Source organism: Hesperophylax consimilis, chromosome 20 (genome assembly GCF_061612785.1).
Source record: "Hesperophylax consimilis isolate HC1 chromosome 20, BYU_Hcon_1.0, whole genome shotgun sequence".
NCBI classification, from domain to species: domain Eukaryota; kingdom Metazoa; phylum Arthropoda; class Insecta; order Trichoptera; family Limnephilidae; genus Hesperophylax; species Hesperophylax consimilis.
In genome coordinates, this window is record NC_142855.1 from 20,452,915 (window position 1) to 20,474,852 (window position 21,938).

Below are 21,938 nucleotides of genomic sequence, written 5' to 3' on the forward strand. Positions count from 1 at the left end.
CAATACTGTTTTGTATCTTACAACTAATGACGACATGAGAGCTGATTATGGTTCCTCCGCATATTTGTTCGAATGTATCACCCTTTTTCTCGAACACCGCGACATTCCAAGGTACAGTGTCCCTCTTGGCTACAGCGGTCCTGACGATGAGAGGGGTCGCGACTGGCTTCTCTTTCCCACAATCTACAAGTAGTAAATACAAAAACAGTTGGAATTAAGTGATTGAGTGACTCCTGTGGCATACATAGGCTGGATAACATGAGCAGGATACACGTGCAGGAACTGGAAGTACAGCTCAGCTACAGTTGTGCAAGTAAGCCTTCAATGTCTGGCAAACCTTCCCGCATCCAATATCCAATCCGGGGTAGCTTCTGTATCCTTGTAACGCAGTAATAACAATACCAGCCTTCAGGCTGCTTTGCTACTGTGTGAATTGTAAAAGCATACATCTAAATAAATGACACAATAATAAAAATAAAATGAAATGGTAAACACGTAGCACTTGGTGGTGGTTTAGGGGAAATTCTCCTTCTATTGTGTAGGGGCGCGCCTTGCCACTGGGCGACGGCCTGGACAAGAGTGTTTTCCGATCTCCGGTAGCCCTCACTCGTCCCGGCTACTATGTGTACCCATGCACCCTTCCCTGTCCCCCATCTGTGAGACGCTGCATCACCAATACTGTACTCGGAGTGTTTTCATGACGCCATGTGTGTACCTTCATTGACGCACAATAGCCCGTGACTATGAACGTGTGTTTCGCTTATGGCCAGGAGTTTCCTCATTGCTCTTCCCAACGGGGCTAGTATGATCATGTCGTTAGCACAACTAATATTGTTCGTACATACCCCGTCATTAAAGCATCCGTGTCTTGTTTTATTCAACGATTTACTAAACTCATCTATATACACGTTGAACATCTCTGGGGAAATGAGCCTCCTTGTCTAACCCCGCACTTTAGTTTAGCTGATTCTGATAGGCTATCATTCCATGGATGGATGTACCATGTACTCAATATATTGATAATTTGCTGTGGTACTTGTTGTTTGGTCAGTTTTTTCCACAACTTATTATGATTAACCCTGTCAAAAGCTTTGTATAAATCTAGGAAACATGGCTTTTTCTGGCTTTGTAGTATTCGATTGTCTGTTTTATGCTGTATATCAGTGTATATGGCTGTATTTGTAAAGCATCCAGCATTTGTGAGTCCTCTGTACTGAGTTCACTTTTTCAGATGAGTTTTTTCCAGTTCTAGTGTGATATCGATCGCTATTATTCTGGGAGTATCACAGTCGATCATTACTGTCTTGAATGATTTCCTTCTTAGTATAGCTAGTCCGCCATATGGTCGTCCTCATACCATAACTCATGAATTCAGGGTGAGTTTCGCCGAGATCTCAATCAACTCTTTTTACAGATCGGCCATTGATCGAAGTGATGTTTAGATAATTCATTTTGTTTTGTTTCTTTCGTAGTTCACTCGGCAACTTCTCTGAAACTTTTGAATACGTTGCCTTGGGGCCAAAAGTCGGGGTTCATTACAGTTTAAATGTCGCTTTGTTGGATCATTACCTTAAATATCCTAAATGGGGTTTCTTTAAAAGGTTTTATGATTGCAATATTAGTCGTGTTTAAACCTTTATTTTCGCTAAATTACCTGACATCTTCTGTGCTCGTTTCAAGTGCGACATGAGATATTTATATAGCCTTATTGGCAGGTTGACTACTTTAAAATGAATTAATATATTTCCGGCTCTCGGTAATAGTAAATTACTTCGGTTGGCTCTAACTTCCAACTCTAACATCATAAGACCTATGTTCCTGGCAGAAAGTTCAACATATTCACAATTCGACAAACCGTTGTGATATTTTCCTAGCTTCACGCATAAAATAAACTCCATGCTGGAGGTAGATAATACGTCATATTATGTAGGTGAAAGAAGCGTTCCGTTAAGCCGCGAATCATTAAAATTAGGTTTTTAATACTATTTGTTTCTGAATTTTTGGGTATTATTAGCGTACGATTTAACAAAATATCGAGTGCCATAAACATTTGTTAAGATTAAATTGTTTGCAATGTGATAAGATATACCTTTACTCTTTACTGAAGTATGAATTGACATTTATGCACTGTGCACGCAAGCTAACGTAGTATCGCACGGAATCCAGTCACAACCTCACTCTCAGTATTGTATGGGATCCACAGTCACACCCCAACCATCAGAACTCAAGCGCTCATTCCCATAGAATTCGAACATACAATAATTATAGCTAGCAGAATAATGGTTTGAACGAGTCACCTGGTATACAGTTGGGTAGTGGGATGTTCCACCTGCCATCTATCCGGCATTTCATATTGCCCAGTTTCTGTAGTGGAGAAAGAACGTGTCCTGTTTTACAGGTGAAGTGAACAGAAGAACCAGTGAGCATGTTCCTTCGGCAATGGATGCTGGTTACCTTGGAAGAGTAGCACGAGTAATCCAGTGTGTAGGAAGAGTACAGAGTGCAGCTTTCTGGAAATGTAATCACTAATGAGACCAACAATAAATAAGGCATAACAATGTCTGTTGAAATAAATGTTTCGGCCCCCGTTCCCCCCGGCCCCGTGCCTGCCCACGAGCCGGCTAGGGATCCCGCCGGCGCCGGAGCAACCAGCGACAACGCTACGGGCGAAGAGCAAGCCCCGCACACCCACCCGCCCACCCGCCCGCCCCTGTCCTACAGTTCAGCACTGAGGAATAAAAACAAAGTTCTCGTCACGGGAACCAACGACACGAGCGCTATTAAGGTAATACCGAAACAGAGATTTTTAATAGTTTCGCGACTAGATCCTGGCACAACTAAGGAGGAAGTGATTGCCCACATCAAAACGAATGCGGATTTAAACTGCAATGCCGAAAAATTCATGGCTTTCTCGAAAGAATACTCCACTTTTAAAATCGGAGTTAACGAGCAGAACATAGATTTACTTCTAAAAGAAGAACTATGGCCCCGAGGTGTGGTTGTCCGTCATTTTAGATATTATAATAAATGCATTTCAGGTCAAGAAAACGCGAAAAAGCCGACCGAATCAAAATGACTGCTACTATACCAGAACGTGCGAGGACTCAGGTCAAAGATGAATCAATTTCTAGAAAATTTTCTTAACCAAGAACATAAATTCATCGTGATTACGGAGTCTTGGCTAAACGATTTGATATTTAACGCGCAAATTTTTGACAGCAGATACACAGTTTTCCGAAAAGACAGAAGCACTCAACAAACACGAGGTGGTGGACTACTGCTCGCTTTACTAAATGAAGAAAACATGCGAGCCGAACGACTTTCCCATCTGGAAACGGGAGATGAAAATTTATGGGTCAAAGTCACAATTCAAGGCTTATGTTTATTTATTTGTTCTGTTTATATCCCACCCAGTTCAAAAACGCATGTTTTACGACTTTTTTCGAAACTTTAATTAGTAACTTAACTTACCTTGTCGATAAAATTTTTTTAGTAATTGGTGATTTTAATATCAATTCTTCACAAAATCCACGTGCAGTGAACACGGATCTTTTATATGTTATTAAACTTTTTCAATTGAAGCAGTTTAATACAGTACTTAACTCATGTAATCGTACTCTGGATCTAGTATTAAGTAACTTTAGTATGTTTACAAAAAAATCCGATTTCTGCCTTGTTCAAGAAGATAATTATCACCCGACACTTGTGTCAGAAATTAGTCTTGATCATGACAGACCGTTGAAAAGTCGTTGTTTACATTCAGAAAATAACTTTCGTGGTTGGAATTTCCGTAAAGGAGACTTTGAGAAGCTGTACAGCCAATCGCGTGACCACAATTGGCTGGCTATCTTGGAGATCTCCGATGTTGATGAAGCAGTTAAGTACTTCTACGATACCCTATACGCGTATTTTGACAAATGTTTTCTAAGAAAAAAAGCGCCGCGAAATGAAAACTATCCTAGATGGTTTTCGCGTGAGATTATCGGGGACATAAAGTCGAAGCTTGTATACCATCGACGGTGGAAACGATCAGGTTTGGATAGTGAACACGAGTTATTCAAATCCTATCGTACAAAAATTAAACGTAGCATTTCAATAGCACACAAAAAATATATTGTGGAGGTAGAGAATAATGTTAAACACGATCCAAAGTCATTTTGGAAATATGTTTCTGACAAGAAAAATGACAGAGGCCTCTTAAATCATATTGTTCTGAATGATTGTACTTACAAAGGAACTGACGTACCGGAAGCTTTCGCAAAGTATTTCCAATCTGTCTATAATCCAGAAAAAGCTGATTTTGATTCTTACGTACCAGGACAGATTGGATTGACAAAAGCCCAAAACATATCTATAGAAAACGTTAATAACATGGATTTCAGTTTAGCAACAAGAAAATTGAAACCAAAAACATCGTTTGGCCCGGATTTCATTCCACCCTTCGTCATTAAGGGTTGTTCTGAACCACTGTCTAATCCACTTCTTCACATATTTAATCTTACGATTAAAAACGGAATTTCTCCTAAACTGTGGAAGCTGTAAAAGGTTAGCCCTCTACATAAAGATGGTGACAAGTGTCAGGCAACCAACTACCGTCCTATAGCGATTCTTTCCGCACCTGCCAAATTATTCGAAATAATTATCCATAAATATGTATATGCCAAGGTTGAACCATTCTTAATCGAACAACAACACAGATTTCGACGTGGCCGATCAACCACTACAAACTTGATGGCATATACTGATTACGTGGCGAGAGCGCTCGATAATAATGAGCAAGTTGACACGTCATACCATGACTTTCGATAAGGTTGATCACTTAGTGCTCTTAAGTAGGCTTGAAGAAATTGGTTTTTCCGAAAACTTAATAAAACTCTTTGCTAACTATTTAAAAGAAAGGGAACAATTCGTTTCCTAATGTGGTTTTAACTCTAACGCGTATCCTACAAACTCTGGTGTGCCGCAGGGTTCCAATTTAGGACCCTTATTGTTTCTAATTTTTATAAATAATATTCGGGGAAAAATCAAATTCGTCCGTTTTTTACTTTTTGCAGATAATATTAAACTGTTCTTAAGAATAAGATCATTAGAAGACTGTAAAAAGCTCCAGGAAGATATAAATGCAATTTTTGACTGGAGTATTGACAGCAAACTCGGTTTCAACTTCCAAAAATGCTTAGTTATGTGTTTTACGAGGTCACAAAAGATCGTATATTTTAATTACAAAATGAAAGATACATCACTGAAGCATACGGTGACTTATAAGGACTTAGGAATTGTGTATGACGCTCGCTTAACATTTCACGCTCACATTGAAAGATCTGTAAATCAGCTACAAGAATGTTAGGTTTTGTCATACACAATTCAAAGGAACTGACAAACCTTGCAATCATTAGGCTGCTTTACTTCAGCTTAGTGCGTAGCATTCTCGAGAGTGGATCTCAGGTATGGGGGCCAGAGGACACTGTCTACGTACTAATGGTCGAGAAAATACAAAAAAAAAATTTACGATACCTCTAGGTATATGAGAGAGTTTGGTTTTTACCCATGGCTGTTTCCAACAGCATTTATCTCGGGAATGCTGAATATCTGCAGCCTTAGTTCCAGACGGGACGTCGCATTATTGTTGATGGCTTACAAGCTTCTGAATGGTTTACTATCAGTTCCAGACATTCTGTCAAAAATAGGACTTTATGTCCCGGATAATTTCACGAGAGGCCGCCAACACAGGCTTTTAATTCTTCCCAGGTCCAGAACTAACTTACCAATGGTGATGCCCCTGGGAAAATCACTAGGTTAATTAACTCCCTTCCAGCTAACTTGGATATTTTCCATATGTCCTACAACGACTTTAAGCGCGAAATATTGTATTTGTTCTAACTGTATACTTATGTATAATTTTTTTCCATATTTTGTTTACCGCTTTTGCATATGTTTTAACTGTATACTTATGTATAAAATTTTCTTCCATAATTTGTTTACCGCTTTTGCAATGTATTGGTTTTTGTACTGTTTTTGCAAATAAATAAATAAATTAATAAAAAATAAAAATATATATTAAGTTGTCCCCTCTTTCAGGCAACAATTCTATCGGCTTCCGGATTAACTATTGAGTAGGGAAGGCAATTGGCTGTTAGACCCGCTACAGTCAGTGGATTAGAGGATACCAATAGAAATAGAAATCACATGCAGACACTTCTTACTGTAGCATCCTGGACGAGCTGACCACTTGTTATTTCCTTCGCACACGGAGTAATTTCTGCTGGAACTGAGATGTCTTGAGCCTCTACACGAGTAAGTCAGAATGGTGAATGCTTCTATCAAATCTCCCGGTACAATGGTCTTATTGTAGTTTGGAATGGAGTAATTTCCGTAGCGAGGAAAGGGCGGCAGAGTACAACCGAAGCTGTGTAAAATAAAATATGGTATTATTGTCCAAATCTCTCATAAAATAATATCAAATGAAATACGTTAACCGGTTACACAACCATACTTTAGTCAGATAAAATAATTAGTTACAGCAAGCATTGACACAAAAGATGTGATACATGTGAGGTGGCTAAAAACTACAAGTTCTTAATCGGATGGCCAAAAACTTAAAAATTGTTTTCAATTCTTCAGAACGGCAAATAAAAGGTTATCAAACTGACAATCATGAGATTGAAGTTGAAAATTGTAAAGGAAAACCAATCTCACGTAAGCATCTCATCTCAAAACCAAAAATTCTTAGACCATAGTTACATCATTCATCTTAAACCTTGTGATGTGATTTACCTATAGATATACTATTTACACCATTTCCATAGATATCAATAGATAATATGGGGGATGGTAAAGGGTTAGTAGAAAACGTAACTCATAATCACGTGCATGCCTACTGCGTATACCAGCCGTAGTTGACAGATTTTTAAACAATCCGACCCCTGGGTATAGAAACGTAATACGATCATTGTAAGATGGAGATCGCGGACTTTGTTAAAAATCTGGTTGATTTGACAAATATCAAACGGTCGTGCCACGAAACTGTAAGAAAGCAGTAATACCCATTTGCAGGTATATTTTAAATTGAAATATCGAGGGAAGCGGTGGTTGTTAGAAAAATTATTCGTGCCTCTATAGACCATAACAAGGGAAAGCGGTGGTTGCTGGAAAAGTTAATCGTAGGCCATAATTTTGTCCGATTTAACAGCGATGTCAACAAAGCGATGTTCTTTGCTGTATTATTATTACTATTGGGGATCACTTTGTATCGGGACATTTTCGCCAAAGTTTGAACGTGTGTTTTTGTCCCGTCCCACAACTATGATTGAATTTACCATGTTTATGTTTTTATAGAATATTGGAAAGTTTTATTTATTTCTTATTTTAGTCAGTTAAATACTACTTTGGAACCTGTTCATGTATTTCATTAATTATTTAGATGGAGAGGTGGTGCATTTCAACCCTGTTCTACCCCTAAATCCACATCAACGAATTCTGATTTGGTAATTAATTTTCGGAAAGTAAGATTAAATTTGTGTGTCTTAAATTGCTAAAGCCATATTTTTTTGGAAAATAAACATTTTTTTCGTAAATTTGGAAAAATATTGAAAAAACTCATAATAAAAATTATAAATTCCACATACCTTTAGCACGATTTAAGCATTACTGCCACAAATTACCAGAAATTATAAATTTGTATTTTTAAATATATCTATTTGAATTTATCTTTTGTTTTCGACAGTGAATGGATACAAATCTTTGAAACGAAAATCAACCCACTTCCCGACATACGATATAGCTGAAACTCGGCAGATAGAATAGTTGTGGGTTTCCCAATGGAATGACACTAGCAAACGAATAGTTGTGGGTTTTATGAATGTCATTACATTAACCGTGTAGAATGAGAGAGTCGGGCGTCAGTTCCACTTACAGGGAATTCCTTTTTCCTATGGCACCTCGCATTGCGAATTGTCTTTTTCATGTTAAAAATGATTATTTTCTGGCTTTTTGCTTTATAAAAAAATATGATTTTTAAAGTTTATTTCATTCTTTAATTATACATTGATTAAGAACTTACATGGAAACGGGAATTTTTGCCGCTTCCACTGAAACAAAAAAACTCAATTAGAATACAACATTATTAAATAAAATAATTATTTTTACAACAATGTGGGGAGGTTGGTATATCCTACACTACCCGAACATTACATATGTATGAAATAGAATAAAAAATATGAAGGAGAAATTTTTAAAAATAGTGAAAAAAACATTAAATAAAATGTACAGGAATGTAAATGAACAAACAGTGAACAATGAAATCCGTATTAAGAAAAGAAGAAAAAGTTCTCTTTCTACTACTAATGTGTTTGCAATGCAACTGGGACTAGAGAGGACCTATGGCACATGTGCCCCTTTGTTTACATACAAAGGTGGTTCTCTGTTGGATTATGTTATGAGAAAAGAAAAACTTCTATTGGATATGAGAAGATCAATCGACAACGGTACTTTGATAGATATTATTGCTTCCGAACTGCCAGAATTCATACTTAACAAGATCGATAAAGAAGATACTGTGGATTTGTTTAGTGAAGTAAACAGGTATGAACACATGGTCAACAAACAAATTCGAGAGAGAAGGATTACAAGATACTGTGAATTTGTTTAGTGATATAAGCAAGTATAAACAAATGGTCAACAAAAAAAACTTCTTAGCTAAGAGAAAATTTGGAAATGAAGAGACTAATAAAAATGAAGAAAAAAAAAGTAAAATTTGTGAAAAGATGAATAAGGTCGCTCGTTACCACTCTGAAGACTTCTGCTGGAGGATGAAAAATTAAATAGAAATATAATAAACAATGGAAACAATTGAGTGATAGACTTTCTTAAATGAAAATGACAAAATAACGAATAGCAACACCATTAATAAAAGTCAAACTACTACTTAATGGTAAATTAGAAATGTATGGAATTTATGATTCGGGTTCAAACGTTTCTCTAATGAATTCCAAGTTATTGAAACTAATAGGAAAAGGAAAGAATTTGAATGAAGCAGATTTATTAACGATTTGGTGTTTAAAAGACAAGTGGTTTGACAACTTTGAAGATAAAAATGTTAGAATTGGAGAAAAATTTTGATATGTACATTATTAATGAACACAATTTGAATTTTGATTTTTTGGTTGGATCAGACACAATAAAATACTTCAGACTTATTCAAAGTGAAGACTCAATAAAAAATATACTGAATTTAAAAAAGTATAGAAAATAAGAATACTATATAATAATTCACAATTTAATCCACCTACAGATTAGACGTGTCATCCTTGCTCATACGAATTTAAAGAAATAAACACAAATAAAGCTATATTTAAGTAGTAAAAAGTGCAGAATATATTGATTTCGCGATCGTGCGTTGTCTGTGCTTTTTTAAGCTTAAAAAAAGCGACTCTGTGCTCTATTTCATAGTTTGTGAAAAAAAGCACCACAACACACAACAATATAAGTAAATAATAAATAAACAGTGAAACACAACGATATATAAAGTGTATTCTAAATAATCTAAAATCTCAAAAAACGGTGTTTTTTACTTTAAAAAAATGAACCCACATCAATTTTTGGATTCTGCAAAGGAGGCAATTGATGATTTATTGAATTGTAATCAAGATAAAGTGAATAAATTCAACAATGAACTAATTTAATTAATTACAACGAAAACAAGTGCTATATTTATTAAACTGGATGGGACATCTAACTATTCAATTATCTGAAGCAAAGGAAAAAATAATCGAACCAACATTTGGATAAGGGAAAGCTGAAAACCAAAATAAAATATTAAAAGTATAAAAAACAAATTAATAGTTTCATCGAACAATGCTGAGGAATCTTCAGAAAATATTCAAAATAAAATCAGGAATAAAATTATCTTAAGTAAAATAGAATACTTATAAAATGTTCAACAAAGTACAATGCGGAAAAAATAAGTAAAACTTTTGGGGACGAGTTAAAAGACATCAGTGCTACAGAAATCAAAAAGGAAAGACCAACTATAATACTTAAGGGCATTGCTAATGACTATAATAAGGATGATATTATCCAAGATATAGTCGAACAGAATGAAGATATCAAGGATGTGATGATAGATAAACCAGAAATTGAGATGACGTTAAAAAAGATCTTGAAAAACAAATATAATAACACATCTAATTACATAATAGAAGTTAGTACTGAAATAAGAAGAAGGCTAGTATATATCGGTAAAATTTATGTGGGATACCAGAGAATACAAGTATAGGATGCCCAGCCTCTAGTGCAGTGCTATCACTGCCTGGGTTTTGGACATACTTCTGTCAGGTGTCTTCATAAAGAAAAGGACAAACCATTGTGTACACACTGTGCTGGTGATCATTCCTACAAAGATTGTGCTAACAAAGATAATAATTATTATTTAAAAAAAAAAAAAAAAGACAAACATTCCCGGGTTACGAATAACCTGCCAATATTTGAAAATCTCCTACTACCACCACAGAAAGCGGAAAATGTTGCTTATGTTGTGATGGAGGACTTAGCCAGCCGAGGAATTGAACACGCTACGCCTGGGCTACCCTAGCGCGATGTCAACTCGGCCACCGACCGGTCATTATATAACAATATTTATATAATATTATATAATATTGTTGTATAAAAAAACGCGCTATTTTGCAGTTGAATCTGAATAAACTATTTGCTTGGTGTTCAGAAAATGTTTTGCAACTAAATATTAGTAAATGCCAAATTATTAGTTTTTACAAAGGTAAAAATCCTCTTCATTTTTCTTATTTCATTAATGGCGCTAATCTTCTTCGAGTTTCAAGGATTCTAGATCTCGGTGTCTTATTCCACATAAGTCTACAGTTTAACTTACACATCGATGAAACTACAAGCGATGCAATGAGAATGCTCGGTTTTATTTTGAGAATGGGGGCAAAGTTAAAAATGTGTTTGAACTTTTAACTTGAAAACATCTATATTGCTCATTAGTACCACGTAAATTAGAATATACTTCAACAGTATGGTCACCGTTCTACAAAGTCCATTCTCAAGTCTTAGAAAAGGTACAAAATAAATTTCGTCGGTACATCAATTTCAAAATGAATATTTCCATCGAATTTATAAATTATAATAACTTACGTACCGAAACCAAACTTCTCAAACTATCAGATAGAAGAGTTTTAACTTATATATTATTTTTATTCAAAATTATCAAATCTCTAATTGACAGCCCTGAATCATTGTAATTAATTTATATGAATGTACCTGCCAGACAAACTCGAAGCAAAGACACTTTTAAATCTAAAATTAGATCAAACTCCCGCCACCTCGGAACAGGCTCAGCCTAGTGAGGTGGATTATACCAAAAAAATGTATGTTAATGTAAAAATAACCTCAATACTAACTACTTTATGTATTCACCATTTCCAAGAATTCACCACTTTGCAAACAAATACGGTGAGCTTATTGATATATTTGGTGTTAATAACTTTGTGAGTTTCAAAAGGCTACCAATTTCAGACCTATTTGCTAGTTATTAACTTGTATTATTTATTAGCTTTAAAAAAAAGTCTTGTCTCTATACCTTCCAACGTTTAACTCACATACTCCTTAGTTTATTTGTTATTTATTTTTTTGGACGCATATTAATGACTGTATGCATGTACGGTCATACTTGATATAAACTTTGATTTACTTTACCATTTCAAGTACTATTATTAAAATTCAATATTAATTACGGCGTTGGTATTTTGCGATCACTTATTAGTTTTTTTTCTCTATAGATAAAACAAACATTATTTTTCTTCTTTTTTAAACATTTGTTTTATAATACATATCAGTATATTACATAAATTTATTTTCTAATTACCTTACGAGTAAATTATTTAACTGTTTTTTCAGTCTTACTGGTTTTGCAACAAACATGAATAATTATATGCATATACGAATGTACAATGTACGTACATACTTTATACTTCAAACTTTGCTTTATTTACAATATTACTTTATTTAGATTTTATGTTAATCCTAGTATTATCATTTGTTTTTTTTATTTTTTGTATTTAATTATGCTATTTTATCCATGTATTATATTACACTTACATACATAAACTGTCAATTAACTATGTAAAAACCCGATAGGGCGTTAATAAATAATAAATAAATTAAATATCACAAAGTATAAAAACTCTAAAAGCACAGGTATTGACAATATAAGAATATTTGATTTAAAAATAAATATAAAATCTCTTGGGCCAATAATTACTCATTTAATCAATAAGATAATAAAGCAAGCAAAAATTCCACAAGAATTTTAATGTAGCATTACTATACCAATATTTAAAGGTGGAAAACACATTGAACTGGGAAATTATAGGCCTATTAGTATACTACCTGCATTAGAAAAAATTCTGGAAAAATTTTTATCAAATAAATTTAATAATAACATTGAAAAATTCGATATCATAGATCCAAATCAATATGACTTCCAAAGAAAAAAAATACTGAAAAACTACTGCAAGATTTTTCCAATTACATAAATAATAAATTAAATTATATTGTGTTATTTATCGATAACTCTAAAGCTTTTGACACAATCAACTCTAAAAAACTGCCAGAAACCTTAGAAATAATTGTAATAAGAGGAAATGTATTTAATTTATTTAAATATTATCTTAGAGATAGAAAAATATGTATCAAATTAAATAATACTTTTAGTAAAACAAAAAAAATTATCTGCAGAAGTTTCACAAGGTTCCATATTGGGACCTACACTGTATATAATTTATGTAACTATAATGATTTTTTTCTCTCTCTTTTGTTAAACATTTTGTATTCGCAGATGATACGGCATTGGTCATATCACATAAAGATCTAAAAATTGCAATTGAACTCATACAAGTTGACTTTAATCAACTTTGTAAATGGTCACATGATGCAGGACTATTAATAAATGCTAAACCAACCAAAGTAATGCAAATAAGATAACCTAATGCCAAATTTCAATTTAATCCTAATGTTAAATATGATTTAAGATTTTAACGGCCAAAAGTATTTTTGTTATTTGTTTTTGGGGTATAATGCCGTGTTGCGCTAACTTCTTCTTTAGCCAACGTTTCGGACAACGTTACAGTGTCCATCCTCACGTCTGCCCTCACATCCAGTGTCCATCCTCACATCAGTGCAGATGTGAGGATGTACACTGTAACGTTGTCCAAAACGTTAGCTAAAGAAGGAGTTTAAAGAAGAATATGTCTATCTTGGTGTAACAGTAAATTGCTTTTTCAAATGGGACAAACATATTTAAAAAAACCTGTAAAAGACTCAGATCAATTGCTGGCAGAATGTACACATTAATTTTTTTCCTATCAATTGAAACACTTATAATAATGTCAATGGCAGAAATAAGATATGGATAAGATATGGATTAACAATATATGGAAATACTACTATAACCAATCTGAAACAATCTGTTCAAGTTGTACAAAACGCAATTGTAAAACTACTAGTCGTCCCTAATATTTCCAAACAGAGACATAATACACCGTTTCTGTTTCAGAGTGCCAAAATTACCTGTTTAGGCAATGGCAATTTTTTTTTTTTTTTTTTTTAAATAAGTATTTATTCAATAATTGATCAATTTACAGTATAATAGATAATGTTAACTAAAATAATTCATACAATTAGTTTTCACTGCTTTTGATTTTTTAATGTTACTCTTCTATAGAAGCTGGCTCTTGTGTCTAGAAGAGTGGTGACCATCAAGATTAAAAATATTTAGTGTTTGTAATAATGAATAGTTTAATTAGAACGTTTGAATACAACATACCGAAGATATTTAATTTATTACCTGACACTATAAAGCAATGTAAGTCTATGAATAAGGTTAATTATATGTAACTAAACTTGACAAGCCAATTCAATTGGCTTAGCAGGACTTGTTTGTTGATGTGTATTAATAATTCATTCAATAAAAAAATAGAAATAAAAATAGAAAAACAAAGAATTTATTTTAACGAAAATGTAAAAGAAGAAGAGGATTTAAAATAACAATAAATCAGTTAAATAATGATAAACAGAAATAAATTAACTTTCATATATAGCAAACACTTTGTGGATATACTCCTACATCATTGTAATAATTAGAATAAATTAACTTTGTTTTAACACCACTTTATTGTATATTTTCGTTAAATCAAACCAACCGGTTTCGGTTCGCCCTACAATATTAGAGTATTGTTACACCGTTACTAGTATTTTGCCGCGAGTGAGGCGGCTGCGGTCACTAAACCCAACCCATTATGGTCGTGCTGCAAAATAATACAGAATATTAAACTTGAAATCTCTAATATTTCTACCAAACAGGACTCCAAAGCCAAAACTAATCTAGAAACAAACATCAAACTTCTAGAAGAAAAATGGATGCACGAAAACACTTAATTTCAAAACGAGATCGTTTCTCTGCAAACCCAACTAATAGAAAAATTAGAAAAAAATTGAAAATTCGAGTTATGTGGAAAAAAAAACCTATGCAAGTCGACTAAAAGAAATCCCGGAATCGAAATATTCATTGATTATTAAAAGTGAAAATACGAATATGACATCAGACGAAATGACGATGACATTAACAAAACGCTCAAAAAAATATGGTTGCGGAAGAACTAAAAAAGAAAAACCCCAAAATTTTCTTCAGAAATCTACAGGCAGATCTGACAGAAGAAGACATAATCGAGGCTTTAAAAACCCAAAATGATGGTATCAAAGATATTATGGAAAATGATACAAAAAACACTGTAAAACTAATAAAAATGTTTAAACCTAAATTACAAAATTAAGGATCACAAATGGAAGGAATGCCCTAACAAAAACTCGGAAGAAAAAGGTACTAACTGTATTTACCAAAACACTACTTTTAAGATGACCCTTAACACTAATCATAAAGCAAACAACACAAACTGCACTTACTTTAAAAAGATGATGCATATCGCGCAAAGTCGCATAGACTATGATTAGGTATATTTATATGCATTATTATTCTAAACAACAATGCTTTTAACCAACACTTTATTTAAATACTTAACATCTTCTTCTGATAAGCAAAATAATGTATATCTTTTACTTCCGAAATATGAGTATCTCATATCCTTGATATTTGTTTCTTCTTTAAATATATTATATTCTAATTTATTGTCCGGTAACTATAGTGTTAACACGGGAGTATTGAAATGTATATTGATGTTAGTTTATCCTAGGTATACTCATACATGTAGAAAAAATATTTATTGTTGTCAATTATTTAACCAAAAACTTTCTGAACAAAGCAAAAATCTAACTTGGAATATATTGGTAATGTTTACTTATGTAAAAATATTTAAACAATTTATTTGCATTGATAAATCCTCACACTTGTTTACATACTATTGCCGCCTATTAAAATATTATTCAATATGAGTGATTTGAACATAGATTTTTACACCTAAGAAATTGATTATGAACGAACTCACAATTTTGAAAACTGGTCCAATAAACATGTATTAGGAAATAATAATATAACTGCCATTTACCTAAATATTTGATCCTTATCAAAATATTGAGATACTTCCCTCCTAATTATTTCTAGTTCCTTGCGAAATATTGACATAATCACGCTATGTGAAACGTCGATAAATGAAAATAATGTAAATCTCTACTAAATATCGGCTTTTAACTCTCACTACTTTTGTCGTACTAAAAGATCGGGAGGCGGAATTATTGTATACGTGAAGGATCATCTTACATTTGAAAAAATAAATATAGAAACAACTAAATTTGAATGCGTTTACGTAACTATTTCTATCTACAAACATAAGCGTATACATCTATTGGCAATGTATAGAGACCACCAAACACAAATAAAAAATGATTTCTCCATGAGCTGGAAACTATATTGGGCAATATTGACATTAAATAATCCATTTTAACACTTGGTGATATGAAAATAAACATATTAAATGAACTCAAAGCGATAGTAATCCAATGTGAAAACCTAATGGCTCATTTCGGAATGGTTAAAACTATAAACGATGCGACACGAGAAGCAGTATTGTCAAACGGCTACTTGTCTAGATCATATCTGTATAAGAGAGAGTGAGACCATTGAAATCAGTTCATGCGTATGTGAATCAATAATAGCTGACCACTACCTAATTGATTTATTTCTCTACCTACGATAAACACACTTCAGACAAATCGCACGCTGACTACTATACTGCACTCTCCGATAAAAAGGTTGAACTATTTATCTCAATCACCGACTGGAATGAAATGAAGAAATTAAATCAATTTTTTTTTTAAATATGAAATAAGTAGCTTCGCAAAATTAAAAACTAATAACCATCGGAATTACCAAAACATGGATGAATGAGAGCCTCATTGAAAATATGCAAACACGAGATACTCTTTGGAGGAAATGGAAAACTCACGTAACAACAAAAAGTATGAAATCGATTTCAAGAAATACATTAATAAAAATTAAATAAACTAATATTAAACACAAACACATATACTATGACAATAAATTTAATCACTGTTACAAAGACATAAAAAAACATGGAATGAAATTTAAAAAAATTTAGGAAGGAAAGATAAATCCGGTCGTGATGAAGTCATATCAAAACATTTCTTAAAGTCTAATTCGACAGATGTGGTGGCAGAAAAATTTGCAGACTTCTTTGATGAGGGAGTAAATAAGTTACTACATAAATGTAATGTCCGAGCGTCTGAAGACGTGCAGGAATATTTACCTCATTCAATGTACCTACCAAGAGCAAATGCAAAGCAAATTGAATTAATTATCGGAGGTATGAAAAATTCCAAGACACCAGGCGTACATTTAATTCGTATGTATGATTTAAAAAAGTATGTAAAATTACTTATTCCTGTAATTACCCACTTAATGAACAGAATAATTGACACGAGCCACATTCCTGATGAATAAAAATATGGCATTGTAAGGCCTATCTTTAAAAATGGAAATCACTCCTTAATGAATAATTACAGGTCGATCTGAGTATTATTAATGAATGCCAGCCAGTATATGGTTTTCAAAAAAAAAAGTTGCGATAAATTGCTTGAAAATTTTTCTAATTATATAAATTCACAAGATAACTCTAAACAACTGTACTGGTACTTGAAATTATAGGAATCCGGGGTAAACTCCTCTTATTCTTCAAAAAATATTTATCAAATAGAAAAATGAGTGTGAAGATTTTAAATATAATTAGTAAATCAAGATATATCAAATCAGGAGTACATCAAGGGTCAATTGTAGGTCCAAATTTATATATTATATATGTTATTGCCTTGTGAAAGATTTTCAAAAAAAGCTCGTAGATTCATTTTTGCTGATGATGAATCTTGTAGTATCCAATGAAAACCCCTTAATAGCTATACAAGAATTACAAAGAGACTTTAACGAGCTTCTCAAATGGACCCATGATGTAGGACAAAAAAAAACAAAATGCATGTATATAAGATCACCGAGATTGAAAATGTGGAATATACCTAAAATAACCGCTCATAGTTTTGACTGTATACATAGAGAAATTGTTAATATTTGCGACTGTGAAAAAATTGATATCATAAATGAATATACTTATTTGGGAATAATTGTTTTAAGTGGGAACAATTTGTAACCAGCTCAGATCCTCAGCTTGTAACTTTTACAATTTAAAAGTTATTTTGCCTCATTGCACTCTTAAACTCTTATATTTTTCTATGGTCGAATCCATCCTTAGATACGGAATTCAAACTTGGGGACACGCAAGAACTATTTACATTAAATATATTAAAAATTTACAAACTGCCATAGTAAAAAATATTATCACATCTAATATTTACAATCAGAGACATAACTTATAAGTACTATATGGATCAGAGAGCCTGCTTACAATAAAATGTCTCCTTTGGTTCACTATTATTATGGATAACATGGGGGAAAGCTAATACAAACACCCACTGGTACACAAACATACCACAAGATTTAAAAAAGGAAAGAGTCTAAAAACTCCTCGAATATTAAATAAATATGGAAGCCATACTCTTGAATATATAATTCCAGTGATTTTCAATAAAATCAATAAAAATCTTAAATTTGAAAAAAATGAGAGACTATGCCCTAAAATGGTAAAGCTGTGGCTAATGTATGAATATTTCATGTTTCCTTGAATTTTTTTGATGTCTCTACCTATATAATTTGTTAACTTGTTTTTAGTAGAATTTTTAATTGGTAGAACCTACAGACAAGCTGCCATATGACAGCTTTATGGGTCTACCCTAAATTTGTGCAAATTGTTTCTATTTACTTAATAAATATTAAAAAAAAATAAAAGAAAATAGCAGAATAACAATGTATTATTTATAGGTGAGAGATAGAAAAGGGAGATTGAACATCAACTTTGTGGGGGGGGGGGGGTAGGTCGTGAAAATGGGCAGAGGGGAGGAGAATATGACTATTTGATAAGTCTATTGTCTATAAGTCTTGTTTATTGAGGAAATTGCTTTTTTTTATTTCCATAGCTTCTAGATTGTCCTAGATGTTTACCGTATTTATTTCTGATTTTTCTGTTTCAAATTATCGTTAAAGCTATCGTTATCGCTAATATTGTACTCAATAATTCAATATTACAATTTGAGATTTTACCAATTTATGAATTATTTATCGAAATGAATAATTAATATTTCGCGCAGATATCGTGACAATTTTTTATGAACGAGATAAAAGTGAAGGAACAGTTTTCTTTCAAATTTCCCAAATAAAACGAACGTGTTGGCGAAATATCGACTTCTTTCAATTTTTCTTTGATAGGGGTAAAAATTAAGTACAAATCTGGTTAGCATTTTTCACAACATTTTTCAGATTTGATATTAAAAATGTATTATTTAGAAAAGTAATGTTTATTTTAAATGCATACACCGGAAATATAATTTTATCTAGTTTCTAAAACAGTATTTATTTTAACGGAAAAATTAAAAATAAGATGTTTATAGCGCTTTTGAAACACACAGAAAACATTATAAACTTGATTGCTGTTTTATTCAATTTTTGTACACAACTGAACTGCCTGTCCCCCCAGCAACAGTCTTTTGCATTTATTAAGTGATACATTGAAGACTCCACATTATTACCTTATATTATTATTCTAGACAATAATCATAACATAGTATAGTAATAATTCCGACTTTTAGTAATCTATTAAAGGTGAAAACTTTAAATTAACGTGATAGTACCGCAATGGAATGATGTCCCTTTACGTCGAACATAAATGTTTTAAATATTTTCCAGCAATATGTTTATACACAGCACGATAGTGGGAAAACCGAAGAATGTATTTATATATCTATCTCCGGCTAAATAAACGAAGAGTTGAAAAAATTAAAGTACACAAATATTGTTTTTCTCTTCCACAACTAAATGCATCACCCGTGACGTCACAACCTGCTAACTTAGGCCGGCTAGAGTAGTGGTCCTTGGTGTTTGTTTACTTTTGTGATCAACAATAAATACGGTACATGTATTATACACGAGTGTAAAATACATATTCATTCCGCGATGATTCAAATACGCCCTTCGTTTCGTATAAAAATATGCATAAAAACACTTTGTGAAAAAGACAATAATGAAAAGTGAGTATTCCAGTTCCAGAAAATGTAAAATAATTAATTTTAGTAGCTATGACATACAAGAATGCTGTAGATTGAATATTTTTATGAAGAGATAGGACACACAAGTCTGTCAAATGCTGTTGATTGAATTTATGTATAAATAGATTGGACATACAAGTCTGTTGAATGCTCTAGATTGAATTTATGTAGAAATTTATTTATTTATTTATTTATTTATTTACGGACAAATAGTCCATTAACAACATATTAATTACACGAATAAGTTTTATAAACAGAGATGACAGTGAAAAGAGAGCATATATAAATGAGGAGCGAAGACAATAACAATGACAATAATAATATAAAAGTAAGAATGGGAGATAATAATAAGTCAAAGCATGAAGATGGTTCAAAGGGCATTAGAAATTAGACATTGCGTATTGACTGTCGAAAGTCATTTAGGCATATACCACAAAATTCAATGCTTTGACTTGACAGTGAGTTGACAAGTCTCGACATTCTGGACAAAGGAGAATGGTATCCATAATTGGTAGAATGTTGATTGACGAACAGCAATTCATTATTTCGGAGTCTACGGGAAGGGATGTTGAATTGGATAAGTTGCAACAAAGCAGGTGAGTCTGTAATACCATTGATAATCTTGAATATGCAAATCAGATCAGTGTCCCTTCTACGTTTCTCCAAAGAAGAAATGTTTAAAGTTTGTTCAACTTCATCATATGAGTACTCTCCTCTTTCAAGACCCAACCTCCAAGCGATTCCTCGTAGGAAGCGATGTTGTACGGATTCTACGTGACAGATGTGGACAGCATAGAAAGGAGACCAAATAACACTAGCGTATTCAAGGTGAGGGCAAGAAAAAAAAAACCTACAAGACTGTTAAATGCTTTAGATTGAATTTATGTATAAAGAAATAGGACATACAAGTCTGTCGAATGCTGTAGATTATAAAGGGTGCAAGTCTGTCGAATCCGATTTCGAATATAGTAAGTAATAATTATCCACATTCACAACACAGGTCTGTGAAGTCTTAAAATAAAGTTTATTGGTTTCCCGGAGGACCCAGATGGACAATTGTATTTCACAGATGTAAATATATACGTCATTAAGCCTAAGTCATAAGTCACTAGAAGTCTTAAATGTAAGTTTCTAATTTAAAGTCAGTAATTAGAAGCCTTTGTCGTAAGTCACTAGTTATTATGAATCTTAGTTGTAAGCCAGTTTATATTTATTATCCAATACATATATTTGTACAGCACCCTTGAGGTGATTTTTAATGAAAACGGCGCTATAAAAATCACCCATATATTATTATTATTCAGTTTAAAAACATATTTGTACTTTAAAAAAAGCATTTTTTTCGAGACCGTGAGTAATTCATAAAGTACGAAATATAAAAAAAATCATATGCAAATCTAGAAAATAATATATTTAATAAAAGCTAAAATATGAATTACAATTAAAAATCAATATTAACGAGCCTTCGAAATCAACCAAAAAACTATCAAAATTTAAATTAATTCATATAGAGTAAAGTTTGACTCACGGCTATGTCCAAGTCAGTTGCATTGAAAAAAAGCATTTTAATCACATAATCTTCAAAGGGCATTTTCAATTATAAAAAGTGCATAAATTTCAATATACTGTCAAAATTTACGATGTCCCAACGGTTATATGGGATGAAGACACCGGTTAATTGGATCAGTTTTAAATTAAATATATAGTTTTAAAATTCTAACCTTTCGTTTGACGTTCATTCCAAATTAACACTGAAACTAACACTATGAAACCAATTTCTGTAAAATACCGCATTTTTCAATTGTAGTAGAAAATAATTATTTTATATTGTGAACTTCTTCAGACTAAAGGCTGACTAGAAATGAACACCAAATATTCGAAAATACTGAATACTGGTATTTTTATACCCAATTATTGGCGTCCCGCCAAGTTTTGCCATACGGGAGACCTTACATGTTCTTGAAAATAGTATATTTTTAAATGTGCTTGGAATTTTGTTATCGTCAGAGAGATGTATTTTTATATCTTAGCAATATACAAAACCCCAGACTGACCTCAATGAAAAAGTGAATCGTATGATGTACTGTGACGGCATTTTTTTATATTGTTTTTATTTTTATTAAAGAAATAAGGTAAGTTCGTATTATGAGTTTGAATACTTATCTTCCTCTTGGAAGCGTTAGCTTGTTATTGTAATTATTTATACGTAATTAATATTATGATCTGTGCATTGTTGTAGAAAGTATATT

General features: G+C 32.6%; 1 protein-coding gene across 3 annotated transcripts in view; it reads right to left on the reverse strand.

The window, feature by feature from the left end:
* LOC149414301 (modular serine protease-like) overlaps positions 1-21,551 on the reverse strand; it is a 64,118-nt gene extending 42,567 nt beyond the window's left edge. For 2 of the 3 annotated variants that reach the window (XM_089643671.1, XM_089643673.1), the window contains exons 1-5: positions 21,411-21,551; positions 8,060-8,087; positions 6,204-6,406; positions 2,298-2,510; positions 22-183 (exon numbers count right to left, since the gene is read on the reverse strand). In XM_089643671.1, coding sequence (XP_089499797.1) covers positions 22-183; positions 2,298-2,510; positions 6,204-6,406; positions 8,060-8,087; positions 21,411-21,483 — 679 coding nt within the window. In that variant the 5' untranslated portion in view covers positions 21,484-21,551. The remainder of the gene's footprint in view (positions 1-21; positions 184-2,297; positions 2,511-6,203; positions 6,407-8,059; positions 8,088-21,410) is intronic. The other variant, XM_089643672.1, reaches the window with a different exon arrangement.
* Positions 21,552-21,938: the final 387 nt, after the last annotated feature.